This window comes from Hyperoodon ampullatus, assembly GCF_949752795.1.
Source record: "Hyperoodon ampullatus genome assembly, chromosome: 6".
NCBI lineage: Eukaryota > Metazoa > Chordata > Mammalia > Artiodactyla > Ziphiidae > Hyperoodon > Hyperoodon ampullatus.
The window spans coordinates 68,219,555-68,243,802 of record NC_136919.1 but is presented as its reverse complement, the minus strand read 5'-3'; the positions used below and the strand labels follow the sequence as shown (position 1 = coordinate 68,243,802).

At 38.3% G+C, this 24,248-nt stretch overlaps 1 protein-coding gene across 10 annotated transcripts in view; it reads right to left on the bottom strand.

The window, feature by feature from the left end:
- Positions 1 to 24,248, bottom strand: part of PTPRD (protein tyrosine phosphatase receptor type D) — a gene marked incomplete at both ends in the record, with an annotated part of 413,617 nt that overhangs the window by 51,742 nt on the left and 337,627 nt on the right. For all 10 annotated transcript variants that reach the window (XM_079706279.1, XM_079706285.1, XM_079706286.1 and 7 more), the window contains 2 exons: positions 6,022 to 6,197; positions 20,764 to 20,887. In XM_079706279.1, the coding sequence (XP_079562405.1) occupies positions 6,022 to 6,197; positions 20,764 to 20,887 (300 nt within the window). The remainder of the gene's footprint in view (positions 1 to 6,021; positions 6,198 to 20,763; positions 20,888 to 24,248) is intronic.

The window sequence follows — 24,248 nt, the reverse complement described above, 5'->3', positions numbered from 1 at the left end:
CTTTAGGCTGCAGTTTGAGAAATTAAATGTTCAAAGCCTTTGGCACTTCCAGTTCTATTTGGAAAAGGACACAGACCTGGCATTTGGAAAGCATTTGCTCTCCATTAAACTTACCGAACCTTGACAAACCAGAGGGGCCAAGAATTAGTCTGCCACTGGCCAAGGCTGGGCCTTCCAAAACCGATAACGGCAATGAAAACAATAACACTGCCATTTATAATCTTCAACGGGATTCTGCCAACTTTTAACCCAAAAGGACCTCATAATCTGAAAAGAATCTCAAGATTTGTTTTACAGAAAAACAAGAAAATGTTTGATCAAAATCTCCTTTTTTTGCTGTTTTTTGCCCAGAATTGCCTTCATCCACAGAAGCAAGTATGACTATGTCTCCAGCTCACTGTCACTCTCTCTTGGGGTAAATTTACTATGGTGACATTCGAGGAATGGAGAGGACATAGGAAGAGTGAGTGACCTTTAGGTCAGAAGTGCTCCACTGGCCAAGCATCAAGTTTAACTCCCTAAACTATTAACATAGTGTAGTTAATGCCAGCCTGGTCCCTTTGGGCTTGACAGCATCTAACCTGCATTCATTAGTACAAACAACTATATTTACTGGAGCAGGGATTTTCCTGTTCCTGGCCTAAGGTTAGTCATGATGCACAAAACATTTGATCTGCTCTAGCAATGGATGCCATCAACTGGGTTGTCTGGTTCTCTACTTGGGAACAGAAAATGGGATTTAGAGAGTTTGGAAACCAAGTATAGACTTCTTCACTTCTAATTCTATGCTTTTACTACTAATCAGTGGGGTCCACATTGGATCACAGTTCAAATCATGTCCCATTTTTTGGGTGTCAAAATTTCACTCCCATCCTTGACATCTATAGCACTAAGTACCACCACAATAATCGCTCTTTAAGTGAATCAACTCCCACTATACAACTTGCAAGACATGAAGCAACAGTAAGTGTCAACTATGGGAACTGACTGAAGGCAGGCTGGGAAGACAAGTGAAAGCCGAACATCCCTTAACCTCGGTGAAGCCACTTCACCCTCTAACACTAATCAAGGCTGCTCAAGAATTTGTCAGCCATAGGTGTACACGTTCCCTCTGTCTTGTATACCTCAAGATGGGAAACAAAGTTGAAGAGAAACAGCAAAAAGCAGACAGCTAAAGGAAAAAAAAAAAAGTGAACCATCACCCACTAACTAATAGAGCTTCCTGGGCCAGGAATCACCTTGGCAAACCCTACCTCAGAGATTCCAATTGTTCAAGTGAGGCTTGCCAACCATGTGTCCCAGTTGCCCACAAATAACACCCTTGGAGTGGAAATCCCAGCTGTATACATTTTGCTCTCCTACCGGTGCTTCATTTTTTCCAAACTTTTTCTTCCCTCCATGTGGTTGCCCAAACCAATTCATGTGCTTATTGGCATGTTATGAAACATGGAAACAATTAGAGACCACATTCTGGGGGAGAAGAATGACTCGCTGCAGAATCAATGAACTCTGCAGAACTTGAGAGGATTTGGCAAAAAAGATGGAAACTGTGGAATAAAACCCACTAGCTGTACCTCATGTCACACAGTATACAAGGCTTTAAACTGATCTGTGCATTTTCAGGCAGCAATCAAACTTTACCTTCAAAATCTCTAGTTTTTCGCTCCATATATATATATATATATATATATATATATATATACACACATATATATATATATATATATATATTCTAATGAAACTCAAAGAAAATATTCAACTTACACATTTTCTCCTCAGGGTTGATAAGTGGTGAATGTAAGTTTGGGATTCTTTCAAGGCCACATTTGAGGGAGCGTGATGGCATTTGAAAAATCAAAGAACTTAAGTTTTCAAATGGCCACCTTAAGCCCTAAGCCATACCTCACACTTGTAAAGGGCTTCTTTAGCCCTCCAAACGCTAAAAATGGTCAATTCTCTAACAACAGACCAGTGAAATGTCTAACACATCCTAAGGAACCCAGTATCCTTTTGCTTGAGTGAACTATTCTAACTCAGGAAAGGTTACAAGCCCTGCTGCTGTATCAACCACAGAGAGGTGGTGATTGAGCCTTGGTACAGAAGAGGGTGGAAAACACAGGAGGTAGGTTTTAAAGGGAGAGTTCCCTAGCATCACCAAATAAAAAAGAATGAGGAAGGAGAATGAAAAACCGAACCAGAAGGAAATGTGGTATCAAGAATATATTATATTTAGTGATAATTATTACTACATGTAACTCGTGCTGACATTACTCACTATTTTCATACTGTATTGCTTCAAGATATGTGAAAGTAGCAGCCAGAATGTTCTATTGTGGTCTTTCTGCAGACTGATTAACACATTCCCTGTGTCAGGGTCTCCATTCTGGAGATTCTGTCAAAGGCAAGTGCAAAAGAACCCCATGTTCTGAGCTACACTCTCCTCTTGACTAGGATGCATGGTTGTGCCATCCTGGGGACAGTGGGCACATTTCGCCACATGCAGTGACTCTGAGTTTGGTTAGGATTCATTGTCAACCACAGAGAAACAAACTCATTTGGGAACAAAAATTGAATTATTTGGAAGCCAGCTTTAGGGGAGACTAAAGTTATAATGGTAAAGCCTCCAACTTCTCTATCTCAACCAAAAAATAATAGTGTAGACTCACTGAGCCACCCCGTCACATTCCTTGTCTCAGGCAATACCCACAATAACCCTTTCATGTAATCCAAAAAGGAGAAAGGAGACTTTGAGGGGTCCCGCAGCTTGCTCAATGTCTCATACCTAGTATGCACTAAAGTCGGGATCTAAACACAGACATTTGACTGCAAGGCACCCCTACTTGGAACTGTGTCAGGTAGGTTCCTCTAGTGGTGGTGTCCCCAGGGAGTTCTGTGTAATATCATGCTATCTTCTCTTCCCTTTCCTTTTCCTTTCTCTTTCCCACTCAAGTTAACAGGTATTCCTGCCTACTTGTAATACACAGAAGTGTTTACACACACACACAGACACACACACCTCTTTTTTTTCAACAAGCCAAGGGGATGAATATTATTTCAGGAACCTGAGCCTTCATCAAAATAATGAAATTTCAAGCTTCAGCCCTTGGAGAGGTGATTTGTTTAAACTACCTGGACCTCCTCTCTTTATAAGAGGGACTACAGGCAGTTTCTAAGTAAAGCCAGGCTAGTTCATATGTCTACTTTGAATTTGGCTGCTGGGAATTGAGAATTCATTGAGTCCCCAGGTCAGCCCACATAACTCACAAAGTTCCCCAAGTATGGAGCTGTATATTTCAGCAACAACTAACCACTATTTATAACACTGTTTTTATAGCAAAATTTAATCTATGTTCTTGTTTTGAGAATCCAGGAATGCCTTCCGCTTCCTCCCCGGGACTTCGGGGGAAAGAGCAAGTGGACAGGGGAAAGGTGGGGTGGAGGATGTGAGGCAGGAAGATGAAGACAGTGTGGCATAATTTGGAGGACCAGGGCTTTGTTAGCTCTCTCTAGGGCATTTGGTCCCTTATTCTCAAGTGTTCTAGACTGGAGAACAAAGGGCTTTTTGGGCCTTGGGGGTCAGGGTTCATTTGTAGGATTAGGTTGATGATGGTTGAGATTTCTAAATACTGGCTTATGCAGGTCATCATAAGTTTGGGTATAGGCTGAACCACTGCAGAATAAAAATCAGAAGACAGCACTTTACTTGGCCTCCTCAGGTCATTTAACAAAGGAGAAAGCTAACTTGCAAGAGCAAAGAGTAATTAATGAAGAGAGCAAACAGAGGCTCATTTAGTAACTTCCAAATAAGTTTCTCTGTCTGAGGTGGGGAAAAAAAGGTAGCCTGCAACATAAAGATAAACTGTAGGTATTTAAGTCACAATGCCTTCTGCCAAGAATTGCTCATTACCATCAGATGTTGCACTGGCAGTGGGGCCAGTTAGAACTAATTTTATTATTAGAAGCAATTAGGGAGAAAAGGGGCAGAATTCCATTCGGTTATTTCAAAACAAGTTTCTGTGCATGGCTTAATGAAGGCCTGCAGTGTCAAGATAAAAATGTGTGTTTTACTGAAAACAGCTTTTGCAAATGACTGCTTGTTACCAGCCGGTATCTCCAGGCAGAACAGTCCTAGTAGCTTGGATTTACATGCATGCTGTAATATAACAGTTCAGCTGTCTCCGCTTCACAGAAGTGTTAACAGACAGTACAGCCTGGTGGGTAAGCACAGATGTTGTGGAGACAGACTGTCTTCAATTCCTCACTCTGACCTTGGTAACTGAATGAGCTTAGGTGACCTGGAATGTCCTGGCCTTACTCATATATAAAGTGGAAATCACAGAAGTGTTTATCTCATGGGTTGTTGTAAAATATCAATGTATCCAATACATGTTAGGCATTGTTAGAATGATTAACGATTATATCCAATAATTATTTGGGTGGGGGGTTGTTTTTAAAGCAAGGGCTTGCTAGATAGGGGTTACCCTGAGTACAAGTCAATAATGGATCTATTTACATCCATTTTGAATGGCATTTGCATGTAAAGTATAACACAGAGACGTCTTCTCAGCCATCAAAGTTTTTATCTAAATTCTTTTCAGACAATATTTCAATATTTCTGTAGAATTCACATTTTGAAAAGACCTGATTGCTTTTTAGGTTTGCTAAACAAGTTGTGTACTATATCTATTGATTTCCCAGCTTTAAGGTAACAGCTGGGACTTTTTATATTTTCCTAAGTCTGAGCTTTTCCCTTATGAATCTCCTGAGCAGCTTACAACTCCTCTCTCATATATATACTGGGGCTAAGAGAAACTGCCATGTATTGAGCTTAGGAGAACACTAAAAAAATCTCAACTGTCACACAACAAATGGGGAGTTAGGCTTTGGCTTCCTTCTAAATATCCTTTTTTTTTTTTTTTTGCGGTACGCGGGCCTCTCACTGCTGTGGCCTCTCCCGTTGCGGAGCACAGACTCCGGACGCGCAGGCTCAGCGGCCATGGCTCACCGGCCCAGCTGCTCTGCGGCATGTGGGATCTTCCCGGACCAGGGCACGAACCCGTGTCCCCTGCATCAGCAGGCGGACTCTCAACCACTGTGCCACCAGGGAAGCCCTAAATATCCTTTTTGATAGTACTGTGACCCCAGTGAACGAGCCCTCTACCAGTGGTTTCAAACTCTGCCCCGAAGGCCCCATACAGTGAGAGTATGTGCTGTCTTCAGTGATTTGTCAGAGACTTACTTGTTCCTTAAATTCTCAAGGTTACAGATTGATTTTCATCAGATGGCTACGATATTCACTTGGCATATTCACTTGGGAATATGGCATCCTGCTTACCCATTATGTTCTAGTTTTGCAAATCAAGAGCATTTAACTAATGTGCCGTGCTCCATAATATTGGACCCATATGATGAATAAAACTCCTTTCTTGGACCTTACTAAGCAATGACTCCATTATTAAAATCTATTCATTTTGGAGAAGGCTAAACTAACAAAATGCCCTCTACACATTTATGTGTTTTCTCAGCAGTGTATTAACCAACATCATTTTTTTGGCTGCCCTGACTTAATTTATGCTCATTTGAATAATTTTTAAAAAGAGCCTCTTTCACAGAATTTTAGATTTTACACTGCAGATTATGAGAAAGAAAAAGTTGAAAATATTGGGGAGTACATATGGTGGGATTCTCCCCCAAAGTCCATGTGTTCTTGTTCAATGTGGATTTGACAAAGATGTCCAAGTTAATATTTATTTTTTCTAACCAAGCTGTCTACTTCTTTGAGTGCTATTTTTTTCTTTTAGCGATCACACACATCGTAACATGAAAGAACTTCCTTTCTGAAAGATGCAAAAGAATGTTAAAGAATGGTTTAATCTAAGCTGTTGATGCTCATTCACAATTAGTGTCTATTACAAAGTCAAAGCTTAAAGACAGGCTAGATTCTGACCAGAATAAAATATGCAATGCAGGAACTATCTGGGGGAAGATTTTAAAAGGGAGAAGGTAGATATTCATCCTTACCCTGGATCGTTCTTCTAGTTTTGTCATCATAACAACTGTGGCACTCCGTTGTTCCCATATCATTCTCCAAAAGTCCCCAAATGTTTCGGGGAGAGATCCCTGGGTTGCAATATAGGCATTTTGTTTCCTATAGCCATCTATGTAGTTAGCATTCACATAGTCACTTCCTGGGATTCCTGTAAAAACAAGAAGGGTTATTCAATGAGGTGAACATATCACAAGAGGAAACAGCCTGGGACACGCCCTAATGACAATGTTATATTAAGAGGAGTCACACTATATTAAAGTTTGGGTTTTAAACAAGATTAAAAATACGTCTTATTGGGACCATTATGTTAGAGTAATGCAATGTTTGTATTTATCATGTGACAAGGTGGACTCCAAAGAAAGAAAAACACAACCAATTGTCCACAGAATGCCTTTCCTCTCACACGCTGTCTGTTTTCTCTATTGCATCAGAAAAATATACGTGGCAAAGGAGGATAAACAATGATCCGGTCACTTTCCTCACTCATTCTCTTCTTCGTTCCCAGACAAAAACCAACTAAAATAATGCCTGAGCCTGAAAATGCAATATAGGGCGGAACATGTCATAACAGTGAAAAATTCTTTCCAGATTTAGCTAAGAGGAAACTCATATATAAACTCTTTTAATCCTCACAACAACTCTGTGAAGTTCTGTCATGATCTTCCTATCACAGAGGTGGAAACTGAGGTGCACAGAGCTTGCTGACGTTGGTGGAGTCTGGTTTAATTATAGGCAGGCAGTCTGCTACATCTGTGTCTTAACCTCTGTAGTGTACTGCTTCTCATATAAACCTCAACGGGTTGTTGTATCACATGAAATCTCTCCTTGGATTATGACAACTGCCTCCTAATTGGTTGTTCCGCTTCTGCTTTGTCCTTTGCAGTCTGTTCTCTATCTAGTATGAGAGTAATTTTTAAAAATATATTTCAGACACTGTAATGTCTCTTCTTCAAAGCCAACAGTGGCTTCCCCTTATACTTTAAATAAAATCCAAGCTCTCAACAATGGCTACAAAACTCTGTACTTTTCCAGACTCATCTTGTCCCACTCACCTCCTCGCTTTCTAAACTCTAGACGCTGGCCTGCTTCTAGATGCTGACTTTGTTAGAAAACATTGCTAGCTTAGTGCCCTCCCACATCCTACTACACTCTCTGCCTCGTTCCCATTGAAAAACACTCAGCCTCCATCTCAGAAGGCCTGCCCTTGATACCCTGGGACCTAAGAACCCTCTTGGCAACTCTTTTTTTTTTTTTGCGGTACGCGGGCCTCTCACTGTTGTGGCCTCTCCCGTTGTGGAGCACAGGCTCTGGACGCGCGGGCTCAGCAGCCATGGCTCACGTGCCCAGCCGCTCCGCGGCATGTGGGACCTTCCCGGACCGGGGCATGAACCTGCATCCCCTGCATTGGCAGGCGGACTCCCAACCACTGCGCCACCAGGGAAGCCCTCTTGGCAACTCTTTATATGACTTATTACACATTGAAATTACATATTTAGTTGTTTGTTAACTTGCTTATTGCTTTTTTATGTGCCTCTAGACCACATCTCTTTTATTCACCTTTGCTATCCCTAGTGACAAAAAGAGCAAATTATGTGCCTCTGTTCCAAGATTTAATAAGTAGCACAGCTGTAATGTAATACAGATATTCTGATTAAAAGTCTAATTTTCCTTCAGCACAACAGCTTTAAAAGGGGTATAGGGAAGTTTGAGTTTCTTTCAAGAAGAGTGGCTGGAATGATTAAGGAAATCAAAGCTATTCCTTGTGAGAAAGGAATATATATTATAACCTGGCAAAAAGATAGGGGTTGGAGATAAGAGCTGCCCATAAGTGTCTGAAGAGAGGTTGAGGTTTACTACGTTGAGATCCAAGTCTTTCACTTCTGAAGGATGTAACCTCAGAGAGATGAATTTCATCTCCAGTATGATAAAAGTCAGAATCAGAAAGGGGATAGATTTCCTCCAGAGGTAATGAGTTGCCTATCCCTGAAGGGGAACAAACACTTTACAGGGAGGTAGCAATAGAACCTGTACATGGTCCCTTCTTACTTTGGGAAAATATTAGTCTTGGATTTATTAAAAAAGAAGAAAAAAGAATATTTTCTTTATAATGGAACATATGTTCCCAAGCTAAGATTACTCTATTTCACTGATTGCCACTTGCAATTACTTTGACTGCTTTTCTGATTCCAGTTGTAAAACTGATCCTCTCAAGAAAAAGTAATGAAAGTCAGATGGAAACTGCTGGGCTCCAAGATGAACACATGGATATGGAATACCACCAGCATTAGTGAAAAGCCTTTTGAGCAAAAACTGAAATGCACGGTTGGTTGTAACATTATTCATCTATTATAGCTACTCAAGAAGCAGTTGGGGTTCTGGCAGCCCTTTGTTGATAAAGATCCTATTCCTCCCTGACACCAAATTACTGTAGATTCAAAGGACAGTTTAAATAAAGTCCTCAGGTTACAACCACTGGGGAAGCACACACATCTACATGTCCACAGGATTTGGTTCTGAGCCACCAATGAGTCTATATTATAATACAGGAAAAGCCCACTTTAAATAATTTAATTTAGCAGTTAACATTTATAAAGAATTGATAGAAAGAATTCTGGCTAAGAGCCTCACACCGCTACCAAAATACAGAAAACTTTTTTCCAAGAAAACTCAAAAATGGAGAAATCTGGTTTAATGACTCAGAAAATTTATCAGCTGGGCACTATGCCATTTTTCCCTCATCAAGGATGATAACAAATGTGTCTGAACAACATATCTGAGGACAGAGGAGGTGGGTGTGAGACTCATATCTAAAGGAGGGGAATCAGACCTATCCTATATTCTTGCATAAATTTTAATCAGTTATTATGTAATGAATTGTTTTTTGACATATTGCTCAAGTTTGAACAATAAGTCGTTATATTTTAGGGGGAATAGGTTGATACTGAATAATGGTTGCATTTTCCAGGGATAAAAATACAAAAATTCTGCCTGAAAGCTATTAGGCACCTGGGATCCATACTGTATCACCAAATACTTTAAGAATTTGGGACTTGATATTCTGGAAAGAAGAGAATTGAAAACAATAATTCAATACCTAGGAGAGCTAACTGTTAGGCTAAAATTTATATCCTAAAAATAGTGTGAGGCTCCTCTTCTATTTTGACACTTGTCTGTAAGGAGGTAGTACCTGGAATAAAAGCCTCCTGGCAAATCCCTTTACACACTCTGGCAAAAACACACTTCCAGTAAGTTCTCTCATATGTCTTTTGCAATGTGGAGATGTGAGAGATGGCTATGTTCTCTAGAAGCTTTAAGGCCTAATGTGTCCTATATTCATACAACCCAACATAACAAGCTGTGTAGAAAGAGGAATGAGAAAAGATCTGAGAAATGGTGGTGGCTTGCCCTTCTAAAAAATATTAACCCCATATCGGAATCTAAAATTAAAGAGCAGTGTATTTCAAGTAGATGAGACCTCAATTTTCAATGCGATATATTTAGAACAATTTTTCAATCAATCCCAATGGAAAAAAAAAATACTATGCTGGCTTTCCACTAATGCAACGCTAATCAGCATGCACTACTGATCCAAGAGAAGTGTGTGAGAATTAATTGAATTCTTCTGAGGCTATGATGAATAGAAATCTAAGTTAAAATGCAGAACTGAAAGAATATAGGATTACTATAAATTAGCTGATTGCTTTTATTTCTTGGAGTCAAGGAGATTTTTGTCCAAAACTATGGTAATGGTGTGCCTTGCCTTTTTTTTTTTTTTTTTTTTGAGGGGCAGGAGTTATTAAAATAACAAGAGCATAAAAAAGATGTCTGGGGCTTCCCTGGTGGCGCAGTGGTTGAGAGTCCGCCTGCCGATGCAGGGGACATGGGTTCGTGCCCCGGTCCAGGAAGATCCCACATGCTGCGGAGCGGCTAGGCCCATGAGCCATGGCCACTGAGCCTGCACGTCTGGAGCCTGTGCTCCGCAACGGGAGAGGCCACAACAGTGAGAGGCCCGCGTACCGCAAAAAAAAAAAAAAAAAAAAAAAAAAAAAAGATGTCTGAAGCTCATCATAGGCAAAATCTTAGGATTGGCCCTGCTGTAGGATTGTCTCTTGGACAGTTGGTCTTAATGTCATTGTCCAAGAAAAACAGTTTAGATCTAAAACTTGCTCTTCCTAGGCATCCATGGCTTTACTTCATTTATAAAAGTAAGTTTTCATGATTTCCTATGTATTGTTTCATGTGTATTCTCCAATTAATAAGTCATGTAAACAGTTCCAACACCAATAATAATTGTTTATCATTCTAATCTTATAAGTGAGAATACTGAGGCTAGATCTTGACTTTATATTGTACCCCACAGTATTCCTCATTCCTGTGTTATAATCTATTTCATCAGTTAATGGACTGTTATTTCTTGTGGTGCTTAGAATTATTACTTACATGCTTTATACTGGGTCTTTGTGTTTTGGGCAAACTAAGAGCTATAAAACTCAAGCCTTTAACAGATATTGTGATGAGGTGAGTGATTGGTAGAACTGTGCTTCTGTGTTCTTCATGCACAGCAAGCCATAGCAAACAGCTATTCAAACAGGGATGGGTCAGGTTTAGGCTTTCATTTTATTCACTGGGAATTGCCAGTTATAGCTTTCAGTGGAAAAATTTGCCTGGACATGAAGTTTGGGCTCCCCTGTTTTTCTGTCTGAAAAACTTTGAGAATTTCTCATGAGTTCAACATGCAGGGGTAATGCCATTTTTCTTCATTTAAGCATGGTTTAACACTTTAGGGCTTCATAATAATGTTCCCCTGTGTGTTTGAATATTAACAAAAGGAGAGGAATCCTCGGAAAGATAAAGCTACTAGGTTTGAAAGAATATTCGTGATGAATAATTAATTCATACTGAGAAATGCTTTAAAACCTCGAAAGCATGTTGAAATGTCAAAGAATACACTATCTGAGCTGTTTTGTCATGACTGGGTTAAAATAAGTTTTTATTTCCCCTTGTTAATTTTGTGAGAACTAATTGGGTCACGCCGGTCCAGTTAAAAAAAATAAACAACTTGCTTTGCATTAGCTTTTTCAGGTCAGCAGATAATTTGATTTGAAAAGATTTCTCTTGTCGACAGGTGTTTATAATTATAAAAATTTAATAATGAAGGCCTTAGCTCTGATGTTAAGTGAAAAAAGCAGGACCCAGCATAGTACATGAATTATTTTATTGATGTGAAATTAATCATAAGGGGTAAGTGTGTACTTTTGTGTCACTCCACACTGGAGGGTAAGTCATATGTGCCTCTTGGAACAATACTAAGCACATACTAAGGCTTTAGAGAAACTGACCAGGAAACCAGAACTCCAGTCTAGGGCAGCATGCTGGTAGGTTTGCTCTTTGACATTTGGGCAGTCCGTTCAACTTGTCCAGACCTCTGATAGCTTATCTGCTAAACAAGGTGTGTTGGACAAATTGATTCCCTCAAGTCCCTTTGAGTTCTAAAATAAGATGTCTCTCTGTGGTATTCTTAACCTTCTTGGATTCAGAAATCTCTGTGAAGTTATTTTAAGATAAACAGAGGCTTTGTGGCTCTCAGATTAGGTAGGAACATGCTCTGATGATCGTTCAAGCTGATTCCTATTGCTTCTACCTCTGATGTGCTGAGATGAGATTTTTTTGGTGTGATTGATACTTCAAATCTTGATTAGAACCTGGTGGGGTAAAAAATAAACAAATTCAAAAACAAGAGGAGGGGGTACGACTAGGCTAGTACGCAGCCTATTCAGAAAAAGCAGCTTTCCTTGAATTGTGGAGGCGAGAATGAGTAAGAGGCAGCATTAGAGGGGAGGCAGAATGCCATCCAGGGCTCCAGAAGACAAACTACTACAGCATTACAGAGCTGGAGATAGACCTCCAGCTCACTGGCTGACTCTGTTCCAACTTGCAGTGTGGCATCAAAACTCCAGCACTTTTGTTTCCTTTCACTCTGCAAACGCTTTGTGAAGTTTGTGTGAAAAGGAAATTGTTTTTTTGGTAAGCCAGTTTATTCCCTGTTGTAAGATGGAAGTACTCAGGATCCACTGGAGCACAAAAGCTACCTTTTATTTAGTAAATAACATCTCCACCACTTCAATACACAAATAAAAAGAAAAACTCCAACAACAACAAATTGCCAGTTAAGACCTAGATTGTAATTTTTACAACCCACAATGCAGAAAAAACTGTTTACTTTGTTTGCTGACACTGGCAAAACTAGAGAACAGAAAATAGAAAAATGAAATCCAATAATAACTTACTAGTAAATTTATTTGATTTCAAGGGACACAGGCCTTCTTTCTCCTTCACTTACACCATGGCAGCTGCCCACAGCTGCATCAGAACTAGCAAAATGAAGGATTCTCTTCGCAACATACCAGAAAAAACAAACGCTTCTTGCAAAGGTACAGTGTATCATCTGCCAAAGTTTCCCCGGATGTGACTGCAGTTTGGCAAATGACCCTCCATGTTTCTACCGTATGCAGGACGATTTGTTTTAGAAGTGTGCGTTGCTCTGTGGGCACTGCAGGTCATCAGAACAATGAGTCTCCGCCCTCTTGATGTTCTCCGTCCTCCGCTCTCTGGTTTTCCAGTCCTCAGCTCTGCTGAGGAGGCTGGGTTATGGGAGTGGCTATAGAGAAGGATGTGGGCGATTGGATTGTCTTTGAATGCATTCTAAGATTAGCTACATGTGCTGGGGACTTATCAGCACTTGTGACAGAGGGAACTGATTTCTGGTTAGGGGGCACTTTGCCCTGAAATATAAAGCAGACTTTGGGCCACTGAAACATGCCTGTTCAGCCAAGTCACAGAGTTTTGGTCTACTTAGCTTATGTTAATAAGGATGCAATTATTGTAGGGCTTTATTCAGCAATGAAGTAGTCAAAATGAAATGCAGAGTATGACGACAGGAGCTCTGTCTGTAGGAAAGTCTCAGAGCCCCAGTCCCCTCATATATACGCACTTTCATAACCTCCGTACCCAAAACCCCTGTGAGAGTCAAATGAGTGAATGCATTTGAAATATCTAAAATACCAGTGGATGCTAGTTATTCTTATGATCGATGTGATAAACAGAAATGAAATAAGCCTAGTCATTCCTAAATACTCTAATGACAAGAAGTAATTCCAAATCTGGAAGGGCCCTTCCTAATTCCTATATTTAAAAAAATTAACGGAGAGGACAAAAATAATTATTTTTTAACTTCCCGACCATGTACAACCTGTGCCTATATTCTAAAAACAGAGCCATTCTGCAGATGACTTAGGTTTCTCTGCAGCATCAGAGTAATGAAGTGTAGATTCATTAGCACAACCTGCATAGATGTACAAGTGAAAAGAAAATCCCAATAACTGAACTAAAGAAAATGGAGATAAAAAGAAACTCACAGAGCTTTCTGAGTTACTCTTTGATTAGCTTCCTGGGAACACGAGTAAAGGAAAAAACCAACACAACTAGCCATCCCTTAAAAATGCTTTTTCTCTTTTCTAGGTAAGAAGCACCACAGGTGCAGGCTGAGGTAGGAGCTGGGGAATAACAGATCCCCACACCACTTGCTCTCCTGCATGCAGGAGAGAGATACCATTTAAATAGAGAGTGGCATGGACATATATACACTACCAAATGTAAAATAGCTAGCTAGTGGGAAGCAGCCACATAGCAGAGGGAGATCAGCTGGGTGCTTTGTGACCACCTAGAGGGCTGGGATAGGGAGGGTGGGAGGGAGATGCAAGAGGGAGGGGATATGGGGATATATGTATACATATAGCTGATTCACTTTGTTATAAAGCAGAAACGAACACACCATTGTAAAGCAATTATACTCCAATTAAGATGTTAAAAAAAAAAGAATTAACTTGAAAACTGAAAATGTTAGAGAAACTGAGCTAACTCCGTGCTTGATGTTCTGAACAATGTGAGAAAAATGAACTCAACCAATAATGGGATGAGATTTAGCCTTGGTTTTTTTTTTTTTTTTTTTTTTTTAAGATGAGGCATGTATTTTAACCAACTTCCTTCAGTAGTTTAAATAGAATTTCAAGAGCAAAATAAAACAAACACCAGGTGCCCACAGATTAGTCATTAGTGTCTGGGATTGGGGGAGAGAGGAAAGAGAAAGGGAGAGAATGAACCAAGAGGGAGGAAAAGGAATCATATTTATTGAGTCAATGTGGGAAATATCATGACAGCTATTCTTTACTGAGGACAACAATTTTAATTCTTTAATGTTAGGGCTTCATATGGAACATTTATATTCACTATGATATAATTAAATGCTTATTAGAAAATGTTGGCTAGATGGTATTAACTGATTTTCCTGTGTTTGTTTTTGTTTGTTTTTACTTATTGAAAATATATCAGGTTATTAGATATGGCCTGTTTAAAAAAAAAAGATAACTCACAGCATGGATAAGATGTGAAACTGGAGAATGTTACCATGTGCTGACCGCTGTTTTAAACAAATCGGTAGAGATTTACCTTTGAACACTATACAGAAGAAGCTAAGACAGGGCTTAAACGTGGAGCACAAGTGTGGTGGCAGATGGCGAACCGATAGTACAGGGGAATATCAGTAGTTTCTTCTCTTTACTTTTTAAATTTAGATTTATCTTAGGGGCAGTGATTCTGTGAGCTGCTTCCTCATTTTAAAGGTGCTAAATTGCACATCTCACAGATAATGAAGTTGTTGTAACATCATCTATATTATTTACAGTGGGAGTTGTCTTGAGTTGCTCCTATTATATAAATCAAACAGCAGATGATACATTTTGGATTTCCATTTAAAAGAACACATTCTTCCTCTTGTTGAAATTTGTAATGCTATTATAGGTCTCGTTTCCATGTATCAAGCACCAATATTTTCTTTTGCTTCACAGAGTGCTGCAAATATATGCAGCTTTCTCATTTGGATATTATTAATTTTTCCATAGATCATATACAAAAGAAATTCCATCTGTGGATAAAGGGATCTATCAATAGTAGTAATAAAATTCATAACAGCAATGATAACTTTAATAGTTCCCAATATTTATTAGGCATTTTCTTTGTGCCAAACACTCATCTAAAGGCTTTACATGCATTAATTCATTAAATCCTCCTAATAATTCTAGGAAGTAGGTATTGCTATTAATTCTATTGCACAGATGAGGAAACCAAGGCACAATAACTTGTCCAAACAATCTCTTCAGAAGGAAGATGATTTAATAGGAAAGTAGTTCTTGAAAAATACACAGGCCCTTTTAGGAAGGTACTCTTCATTATAGAGATGAAGTGAATAAACATATTTATGGTTTGAAACTAAATATATATTCCCCCAAAACTAGAAAAAAATAAAACAAACCCATATTTTACTAAGCTGCCTTTATCAGATTAACAAGCACTGGTGTTAAAAAATGCATATGGCATGAAGCGCTTTATTCTTTGTCATTTCTAACTCTTTTAGATAAAACCACTTAAACCTGGCACAGGAGAGACACATACCAGCCAAGAATTCTATTTGAGTAAACCCTCTGGATTAAATGTGTGGGTTTTTTTTTTTTCCCCTCAAAAGAGTAATCTCTTAATGTCCAAGATTTAATATTTATCTATGATCCCCGGATTTAGAATCAACCTTCAGAATTTTCGGAATAGCAGGAAGGATCTTATACATTCTCATTTTAGGAAGAACCAGAACAAAAGACACTAAGTCAGGGGCCCCTAAACTGGAGAATGGGCTTGCAAAGAGATTGTGTGTCTGTGAACTCTATGATATTAGTATAAAGATAAAGTGTGTAGGTGCCTTTTCTTTGCAAGTGGGATTTAAAATGTTCATCAGATTCTCAAAAGGAACCAGCTCCCCCCAAAGGGTTAACTGAACTAAGTTACATGCCCAAGGTCACATAGCTGCTAAAACTGGGATTTAGTTTCTGTCTTCTTATTTCGTATTCTTCCTAAGATACCTCAAAAAGTAATATTAAACAAATAAAAAAAATCCACCTGAAAGCCATTTATATGTCGCTTATTCTTTGGAAAAATTCACTTTGACGGAAGTCTAAGAACACAGTTGAAGACCTCTGGCTCTAAGATTTCTATCATAAGTGTTTCACAATGTATATTTCAAAATTCCTAGACAGTCATCCCAGCCAAAAAGGCAGTTTTTGAATTAGGTTGATATGTATAGGCTCGGCCATTATGATTCAAAGGTGGCTACAGTCTTAAGTGACCTATTGGAGAGAAGAGGCTTCTTGAGTCCAACTGACTCATATGTTAAAATTTTGGCTCTGCCAGTAACTAGCTAATGATTATAAACAAGTTACTTGACTTTTTAAAGTTTAACAGTTTCCTTGTCTATTAAATTGGAGGATAACAACTAGCTTTTGAGGTTGTTCTGAACACTATAAATAACAACTATACATGATTTTATACACTGTATATAAAAATCTATGACATGATGCCCAACACATGGTAAATACCAAGACAGTCATGTCTATCATAACGTCTTGTCTTTGTTGTCTAATTTAAAAGGAGGGTTTTAAATTTTGCTCTATATTTAGGCCTGGCCAACGATTTTAAAAAGTTCCATGTCAACATGACTTTTAAAGTGAAATGTTAATTATAATCCTACTAATAGAAATGTAGTACTATCAGCAGTGAAGAGTAATTCTATTTTACAAAAAAAACAAAACAAAACTTTTTTTATCTAGGACTGTAATAGTTAGATTGAATGTTTGATAGTTACAAGGCAGTACAATTAATAATCTACCACTAATTGATATCCCTGAGTTTATAAGAAGTTGAAGATATAAAAAAAGATATTTGAGCTAAGTAGATCACCTGTGAGGGACAGACGTAACGTTCTGCAATTGTAGGACTCTGATGCATTTGGATCACTGATGATTCCCCCTTTTGTGTCACTGCCTCAGAAAAGTTAGGCCATAAAGAGGGAAATGAAATATTTAATGTGAAGTTTGTGTTATCCATGATTCCAAATGATAAAATGGACTTTTTAGGTAAAAAGGCAAGGCTGGGTGTTCAGATCCATGCTAAGCTACTTATTTACAGTCACATCCTGTATCAGTAGGAAAGCAGTGTGAGTGATGTGGGCCTATGGAAGCCTGGATCGAGGAATCAGAAGAGCTCAATTCTAATTTAAGCTATATTAATTGTTCACCTTTTACACTGAGAAAGTCAGGGCTGATTCTCTGTTTGAGCTCCAGTTTTCTCATATCTAAACATGGATACCTATGTGTATCAAAATATTTATAGTGTTGCTTCATCAGACTGTTGTGAGTACAGTAAATAAGATAGTTGAAATGAAAACTACATAGAGCTAACTCTTAGAGAACTCAAAAGTAAAAGATATTAGCACTGGGGAAATTGATACTCAGAGAAGTCAAGGTTACATAACTACTTAGTGACAGAGCTGTGACCCAAACTTTCATCTTTTGGTTTGTCCATTTCTCTTTTTGTACTTTAATAAAAATATACTTTCTGGACAACTTTGGCATCTATAAGATTAAGCATATTATTTTATATTATTTTATTCACATATAAATATTAGTTTCCATTTAGTCTTCTTTGACAACACTTATCCTAAATCATTAAAATAAATCCCATCATCCCTTTTTTTCAGGAATTACTATTTTCTCTTAAGAACTGCTTAAACATGTTGGGATCCCAACAGTAACTGCATTGGTCAAAAATTCAATTGTATTTTCATACTGCTTACTCTCTAATTCAACAATTGTGAGCATTTTGTAATTAGGACTCTTGAATTTATTCTGCATTTTCCCCAGCATACATAAAATAATTGTAATTTGGAAACACGTCATGAAGTGTCACTATTTTCAGGGGGTTCAGTAAGCACATTGGTGTCCATACACAATTCCTGATTCTTTTAAGCTTTTCCCTTGTCATCTTTCAGTGGAAGTATGTTAAAAGTTTTGCTCTATTAAACCAAGATAAAGACAACACGAGTCACGGTGGCAACACCCAGTTTTTTCTTTAATGTCATCAGATCACTCTGCAAAGTAATATGAAGAGAGTGATCAGAACCACTGAGAGAAGAGCAACAACAAAAACGCCCCAAATAAAACACTCAACCACAGTCATGTAAGTTATCACCACGGGTAGAACCCAAAACAAGCACGTTACATTTTATAAATTGTGCATGAAGTCACTTAACATTTTAATATACTTTAAAAATCTGGCTCTGTGTTATCAAAGCTCCCTTAATAGGAGAAGCCTCAGTTAGTGCTTCTGTGGTTCCAGTTGCTGGTATTTTTTTTCTGTGCTTAAGATATAGGATGGGCTTCCCTGGTGGCGCAGTGGTTGGGAGTCCGCCTGCCGATGCAGGGGACACGGGTTCGTTCCCCAGTCCGGGAAGATCCCACATGCCGCGGAGCGGCTGGGCCCGTGAGCCATGGCTGCTGAGCCTGTGTGTCCAGAGCCTGTGCTCCGCAATGGGAGAGGCCACAACAGTGAGAGGCCCACGTACCACCAAAAAAAAAAAAAAAAAAGATATAGGATGATTGCTTTTCCCCTTAAATATCTGCTGGCTAGGACTTAGTCAAAGATAAAATGCTGTTCATGGTTGTAATCTAGATTAAAGCTCTCTGTATAGCCCATAAACTTCAATTAAATGCTTCTAACCTTTTGCATAACACTTAAAATTGAAAAACTTTTGGTTTTTAGGTCATCTTTAGATTTAGGGTGTATTTGTGGGCACAGAGCTATAAAAAGGCAGGTTTTAGTCTGATTCAACTGCTTTGGCTCTTATACTGTAAAAATAGCATAGGAATGAAATGTACATAGTTTCCAACTATCATAATAAAGGTACAAGGAGGAACATTATTTGTCCTTCGACATACTTTACTGTTAAGATGGTGGAAAATAACAGGTTAAGGAAAATAATGACAAAGCAGGCAAAAGTACAGGCAAGTGGTAGTACTGAATGACCTAATTCTGAGTGGAAACGATGCTACAATACAGCAAAGGCAGAATGACAAGTTCTCTACCCAAGATCATGCCAACTGGGTTCTCAATTTACATTCATTTATTTTATTTTTATAATTTACCTTGCTTCACTAATGACAAAAAAGATTTCTCTCCTCTATGTGTGACTTGGTTTAGTTTCTTATTTACTATGGATATGATTTAAGAGACTTGAGACAAGAAATTGCTACTATAGTTTTTTACATTTTAAGATGGGAAATAGGTAAAATGTAAACCCTATATGCTAATCATCCACATATACCATTTACAGTTTTTAAACAGGACCTCAAAAGAAGCAACTACCTATTTGGCACTATCCTGCTTGAACTAGCACTGGTGAAACTTTGATAAAACTGATCAGTTTTTTCAATATGGAAAAAAGTTAACTCCTGAACACCTAGCATCTTTAATTGGCTCAAAAAGGGATTAAGCCATTTTCCAACATCAAAAGTAAAATTGATTGTGAGAATTTTACAAAATATACCTATGCTGCATAATACCATTTTGAGAAACGGGGACTGAGGTATGGACTTGCTCAAATGCCAAAAGGTCGTTCTTATTCCTCCAAAATTGGAATTCAATGTGTTGTTGCCTTTGGTGCTGACTGGGAAAGCTTTTAAGCAGAGTCTCACTTTCAAATTAACTTTGGATACTAGGGAGGCAGGTAGGACTTGGTCAGAGTTATGAGATAAAGTGGTGGTCATCATAGATTTCGGAGGCAGAAAAAAGGGAAAGGTACTTGAACAACTATAGATGAAAATGTTTCAACTGTAAGGTACTAAAAAGGTCTGGGTCTGAAGCTGGTACTATTTAATGTTTTATAAAACATCTGGAAGAGGGTAAGCAGTGAACTTTCAAGTATGAAAAAGCCACAAAGCTCTTCTGAATGCCAATGAGGATGAATGTGGTATGTGGCAGTTGGTAGTCCAGGTTAGGATTTAAGTGACATTGTAAACTACTTTCTAAGGAAAGCAATCCAATGCACTACCATGGCCACAAAAGACTAACAAAATGCTGAGTGCTGAACATGAGCTCCTAAGTGTCTTTAATATGCCATGTGAGAAGGATTTATTATTGGAAAGGGGTGAATGGATAATACTCTCATGAATCCTTCAGAGAAGCTAGGTATATTTGAGGAATAATCCTCATCTTCTAGGAGAAATCATTCCTTCTGGAATAAACTCCTTACTACTACAATTGTGAGAGAGATTACCAAGCAGTCCACAAATTAGATGAGCTAGACATTTCTAATGTGCTTAATTTTTATTAATCATCACATCACAACTCCTAACTTTTTGACCGTTCCTAGTGGTTATCCAGAGTTATTGACAAACAAACCCCTCACCATTTTTAAGTAACAGTCTATGGGCATCTTCCGACAATCACCTGTTTATTCATAACCATCAGCAACCATCAGGAAAATGGGCAACCTCAATTTGCTTCCCCTATATAAACATGAACTGCATTATGAAATCTTTCATCCAGGGTAGAAGCAAGAAGGTAATGAGGAATGCCCTTGTGTTACATGGTGTCAAGGATACTGTGTGCTCAAGGATTGGTATATTTGTATGAAAAAGAAAAAGTGAGAACAAGCAGCGCCTAAATCTTAAGTAACTGTTTTCATAGATGGCCGAACACCTAGTTAAAACTATATTTTCATGCACATATTTAAACCCATGAAAATAAAGGTGTAAATAACATCTGCATTTCCTTACCTTCTATTGCTGATAGGAGAACTCGGGAATGATCATATGCGATTACATTTGCGTATCTGTTCTTTGGTTTGTTTACTTCCAAGTTTGAATGTTCCCATGTGAACTGCTGGCCAGGGTCAATTGACTTTAAAAGAAAAACAGCACACATACATAAAATCAATACTGAATAACATCAGATTATAGGCATTTATCACAAATAACAAACGATTTAAAAAGAAAATTCTGAAGCTACACTTCATCAGTACGACTCTAGCTGTGAAGCTGAACACTAATATAACCAGCATAAGATGAAATGATTAATCATAGGAAAAAACACTGATAGTCACCAACACTGATTCAAATGGAAAAAAGAAATCAATATAGGTGTTCTGTTAATAGTGGAAAGGCAGGTTGGTTGTTTTTTTTTTTTTTTCACTTTTCCATTTCCTTCTCTGCTGCTGTAGTTTACAGGTTATCTTGGTTCAATATTCCTTCCAGTTCTCTAGTTCTGTGAACATTATTTTGTCTTGCTTATCCTTTCCTATGTGGACCTAACCTCGTTCTTTAAGTTGACTGATCATTCACTGGATTCACTAGGCACAGGCTTTTCTTTCTTCACCTGCAGGCTCACATCTTGAGGGCAACTTAAAATTTTGTCTGTTTCTCCAAAACATACTATGACCACTATCACAAGGCAATTTGTACAATTCAGACAGTTAAGAATAACAGTAAAGAAGGGAGGTCAGTTAAATCAAATAATCTTCTTAGAATATTAATTTATAATCTAATGCAGATAGGATCTCATCACTTCTTAAGTTATCATTATGTGTTATCATGTTTACGAAGTTTGCTTTTTATTCTTTATTTTAAACTTAGTTTTTCTGATTTTTAATGTCTTTCCTTGATGCCTTAGTTCAACCAAAGTTGTTCAATAATCTAAAATAAATATTTCACAGGTATAAAATAATATATAAAGTTCTTTATGGTTAAAGCAGAACCATTATTTTGAGACTGAATTCAGGCTTTGATATAAAACTCTGGGGAACTTTTTAATGTCCTGCAATGTTATGGAAATCAAAATACTTTTTCTTTCATCATAGCATACTGACATTTTTTAAAGACATAATTTCATGGTATATGGAAATATGAGTTCAATAATTACAGAAACATGATTTTCAATGATCAAAATCAAGTTTTCAGACATAATTAGTGATAAATTAGGTTTACATACAGACGAAATTCTTTAAAAAGTAAAAACACTTTGTTATGTTCATAAAATTTTTAAGTTATTTTTGATACTGGATATCTTCCACGCTTTTAGTGGATATGTAGAACTTGAAAGTAAAATATATCCAACAGCTGTCACAATATTAAGGACGCGCACATTTGTGTTAAAATGGATAGAGTTCAGCGTGATAATAAAACTCACAAGTGTAAGGAGTCAAGCCTATTAACAGTCATGAATAAGCCTCCAAACATACAAAAATTCTCAGCAGTATAGATTGCAGCTTCTAATTTACTAAGGATTATAAAACGCTTTTTCCTTTCTTAGCCTATGCTAATCTGTATATAAACCAGTCAATCATTGAACAGTACTCAGCAAAATAATTATCCACGTCTTAGAGTCTAACGAATAATGTAATTAGGGGTCTTTCTAGTTTGCTTTTCCAGGGAAGCTCATCATCTCCTCTGCAGAATGTACTCCTCTCCAAGTATGCCATGAGCTAAAGGGGGTTAAAGCATTCAGATGCCTGGGTGGCAGCCCTCAAGTCAACCTTGAGCCTTCTCCACACAAAGCAGCTCCGTTCAGTGACCAAGCCTGCCTTAAAAAATTCTCAAATCCATCCCAAATCTATCATTCCCTAAATCCCAGTCCTTCAGTATCTGATGTCTGATTGGAATCCCTTCTCTAAACTCTCACTCCAATCCATTCTTCATACCAAAGTAGACATTCTAAAGCACAGCCCTGGATAGGTTAGGACCCTGTTTAAGAGCTTCCACTGGCTCTGGGTGACCTTCAGCTTAAATTCTGGAGTCCTTAGCCACCATCCTACCTAGACACCTTAGTCGTCTTTGCATCTACAAAGGCCTCAATAAATGGTTTAACAAATGTTTTTTAAATGAATTGAACTGATGAATAACTGTTGCTGAGAAAAGTTCATAAAGAGAAATCATGGAGTAATTCCTTCTTTTAACATGGGAGTTAGAGAACAGACCATGGAAACTGCAATGTGCAGTGCATTACTAGTTGAATACTTTAACATTTATTATCATATGGCTTAGTAATTAAGTATGTGATCCTGAAAGTACAACTACCACTGATATTCCACTTTACACTGATAAGCGTTACTGAGTACATAAGCTTCCTACACATCATTCTCTGAAATATCCCAAGAAGCTCCTAAGCTCACTGATATACAGTCATTCCTTTGGTGGAAGACCTTACTCCCTCTGATGGCCTTGTTCCTCAGGTTACGATCACTCATATATGTGTAAATGGCATGCATTTAATTAGACTAATGAACTGCATCTACCAACTCAAAGACACCGTGAACTCATGTTCATTTCTGCTCTTCCCACACATTTGCAGCCGTCTGCATGATGTATTTGATACCTACATAGAAGAGTTTAAAAACCAGTAATGGAAACATAAGCTTGTATATCACGTATGTTAATATGTTTAGGCTTAAAGTGTGACCCAAGAGACAAAGATCTGTAGGTAATCGGATAATGATAATAATATAATAGCTGCCAGGTCATTATGCTTTACATGAAGTATCCTGTTTAATTTTCACAAATGTTATGAGGTAGGTATTGTTGTTTTCTCCATTTTGTAGACAAGGAAACTGAAGTAAAGAAAGACTAATTCAATAACTTTTACTGAGGGACTTCTCTGTGGCAGGCACTTTGGTGGTTAAGTAATTTGCTCATACAGCTAGATTCATACATTTACCCTCAAACCCAGGTTTGGGTGATTTCAAAGCTCACTGATGATTAACAGCTGGTAATTACTAAGCCACGGTGCTACTTCACTATCCAGAAAGCCATTGCAAAGTGAAGAAGCCCAACATATGAAACAGACTTCAACATAACTATCCTTTATCTCATCAGTTCAAATGATATTTCTTTCCAACTGATCATCCTGTATGTATGACCAGGCCACCCAAGATGGCTGTTCTCTTGCTCTCTGTACATCCCCTGCTCGACCACTGTCTGCTTCACCTACACCCTACTCACAGGACTGACCTTCCTATATACTTCCCCAGGCCCCAGCTGGTGATGGTTCTACTCTTTAGATCAGAACATCTTCACCTGATAGCTTATCAAAGGGGCGGTGAGGGGCATGCCCCTCTGCTAGTTTCCCTGGTAACCAACAAAGACAACCTGAAGTCAATTCCCCACTAACTGGTAACCTCCCCTCCCCCCATCACGAAGGCTGCCGCCCTGTTCTGCCCGCTGCTGTCTGCTGTCTGATCTCGGTGGGATGTCGCTCCAGGACCTCACTT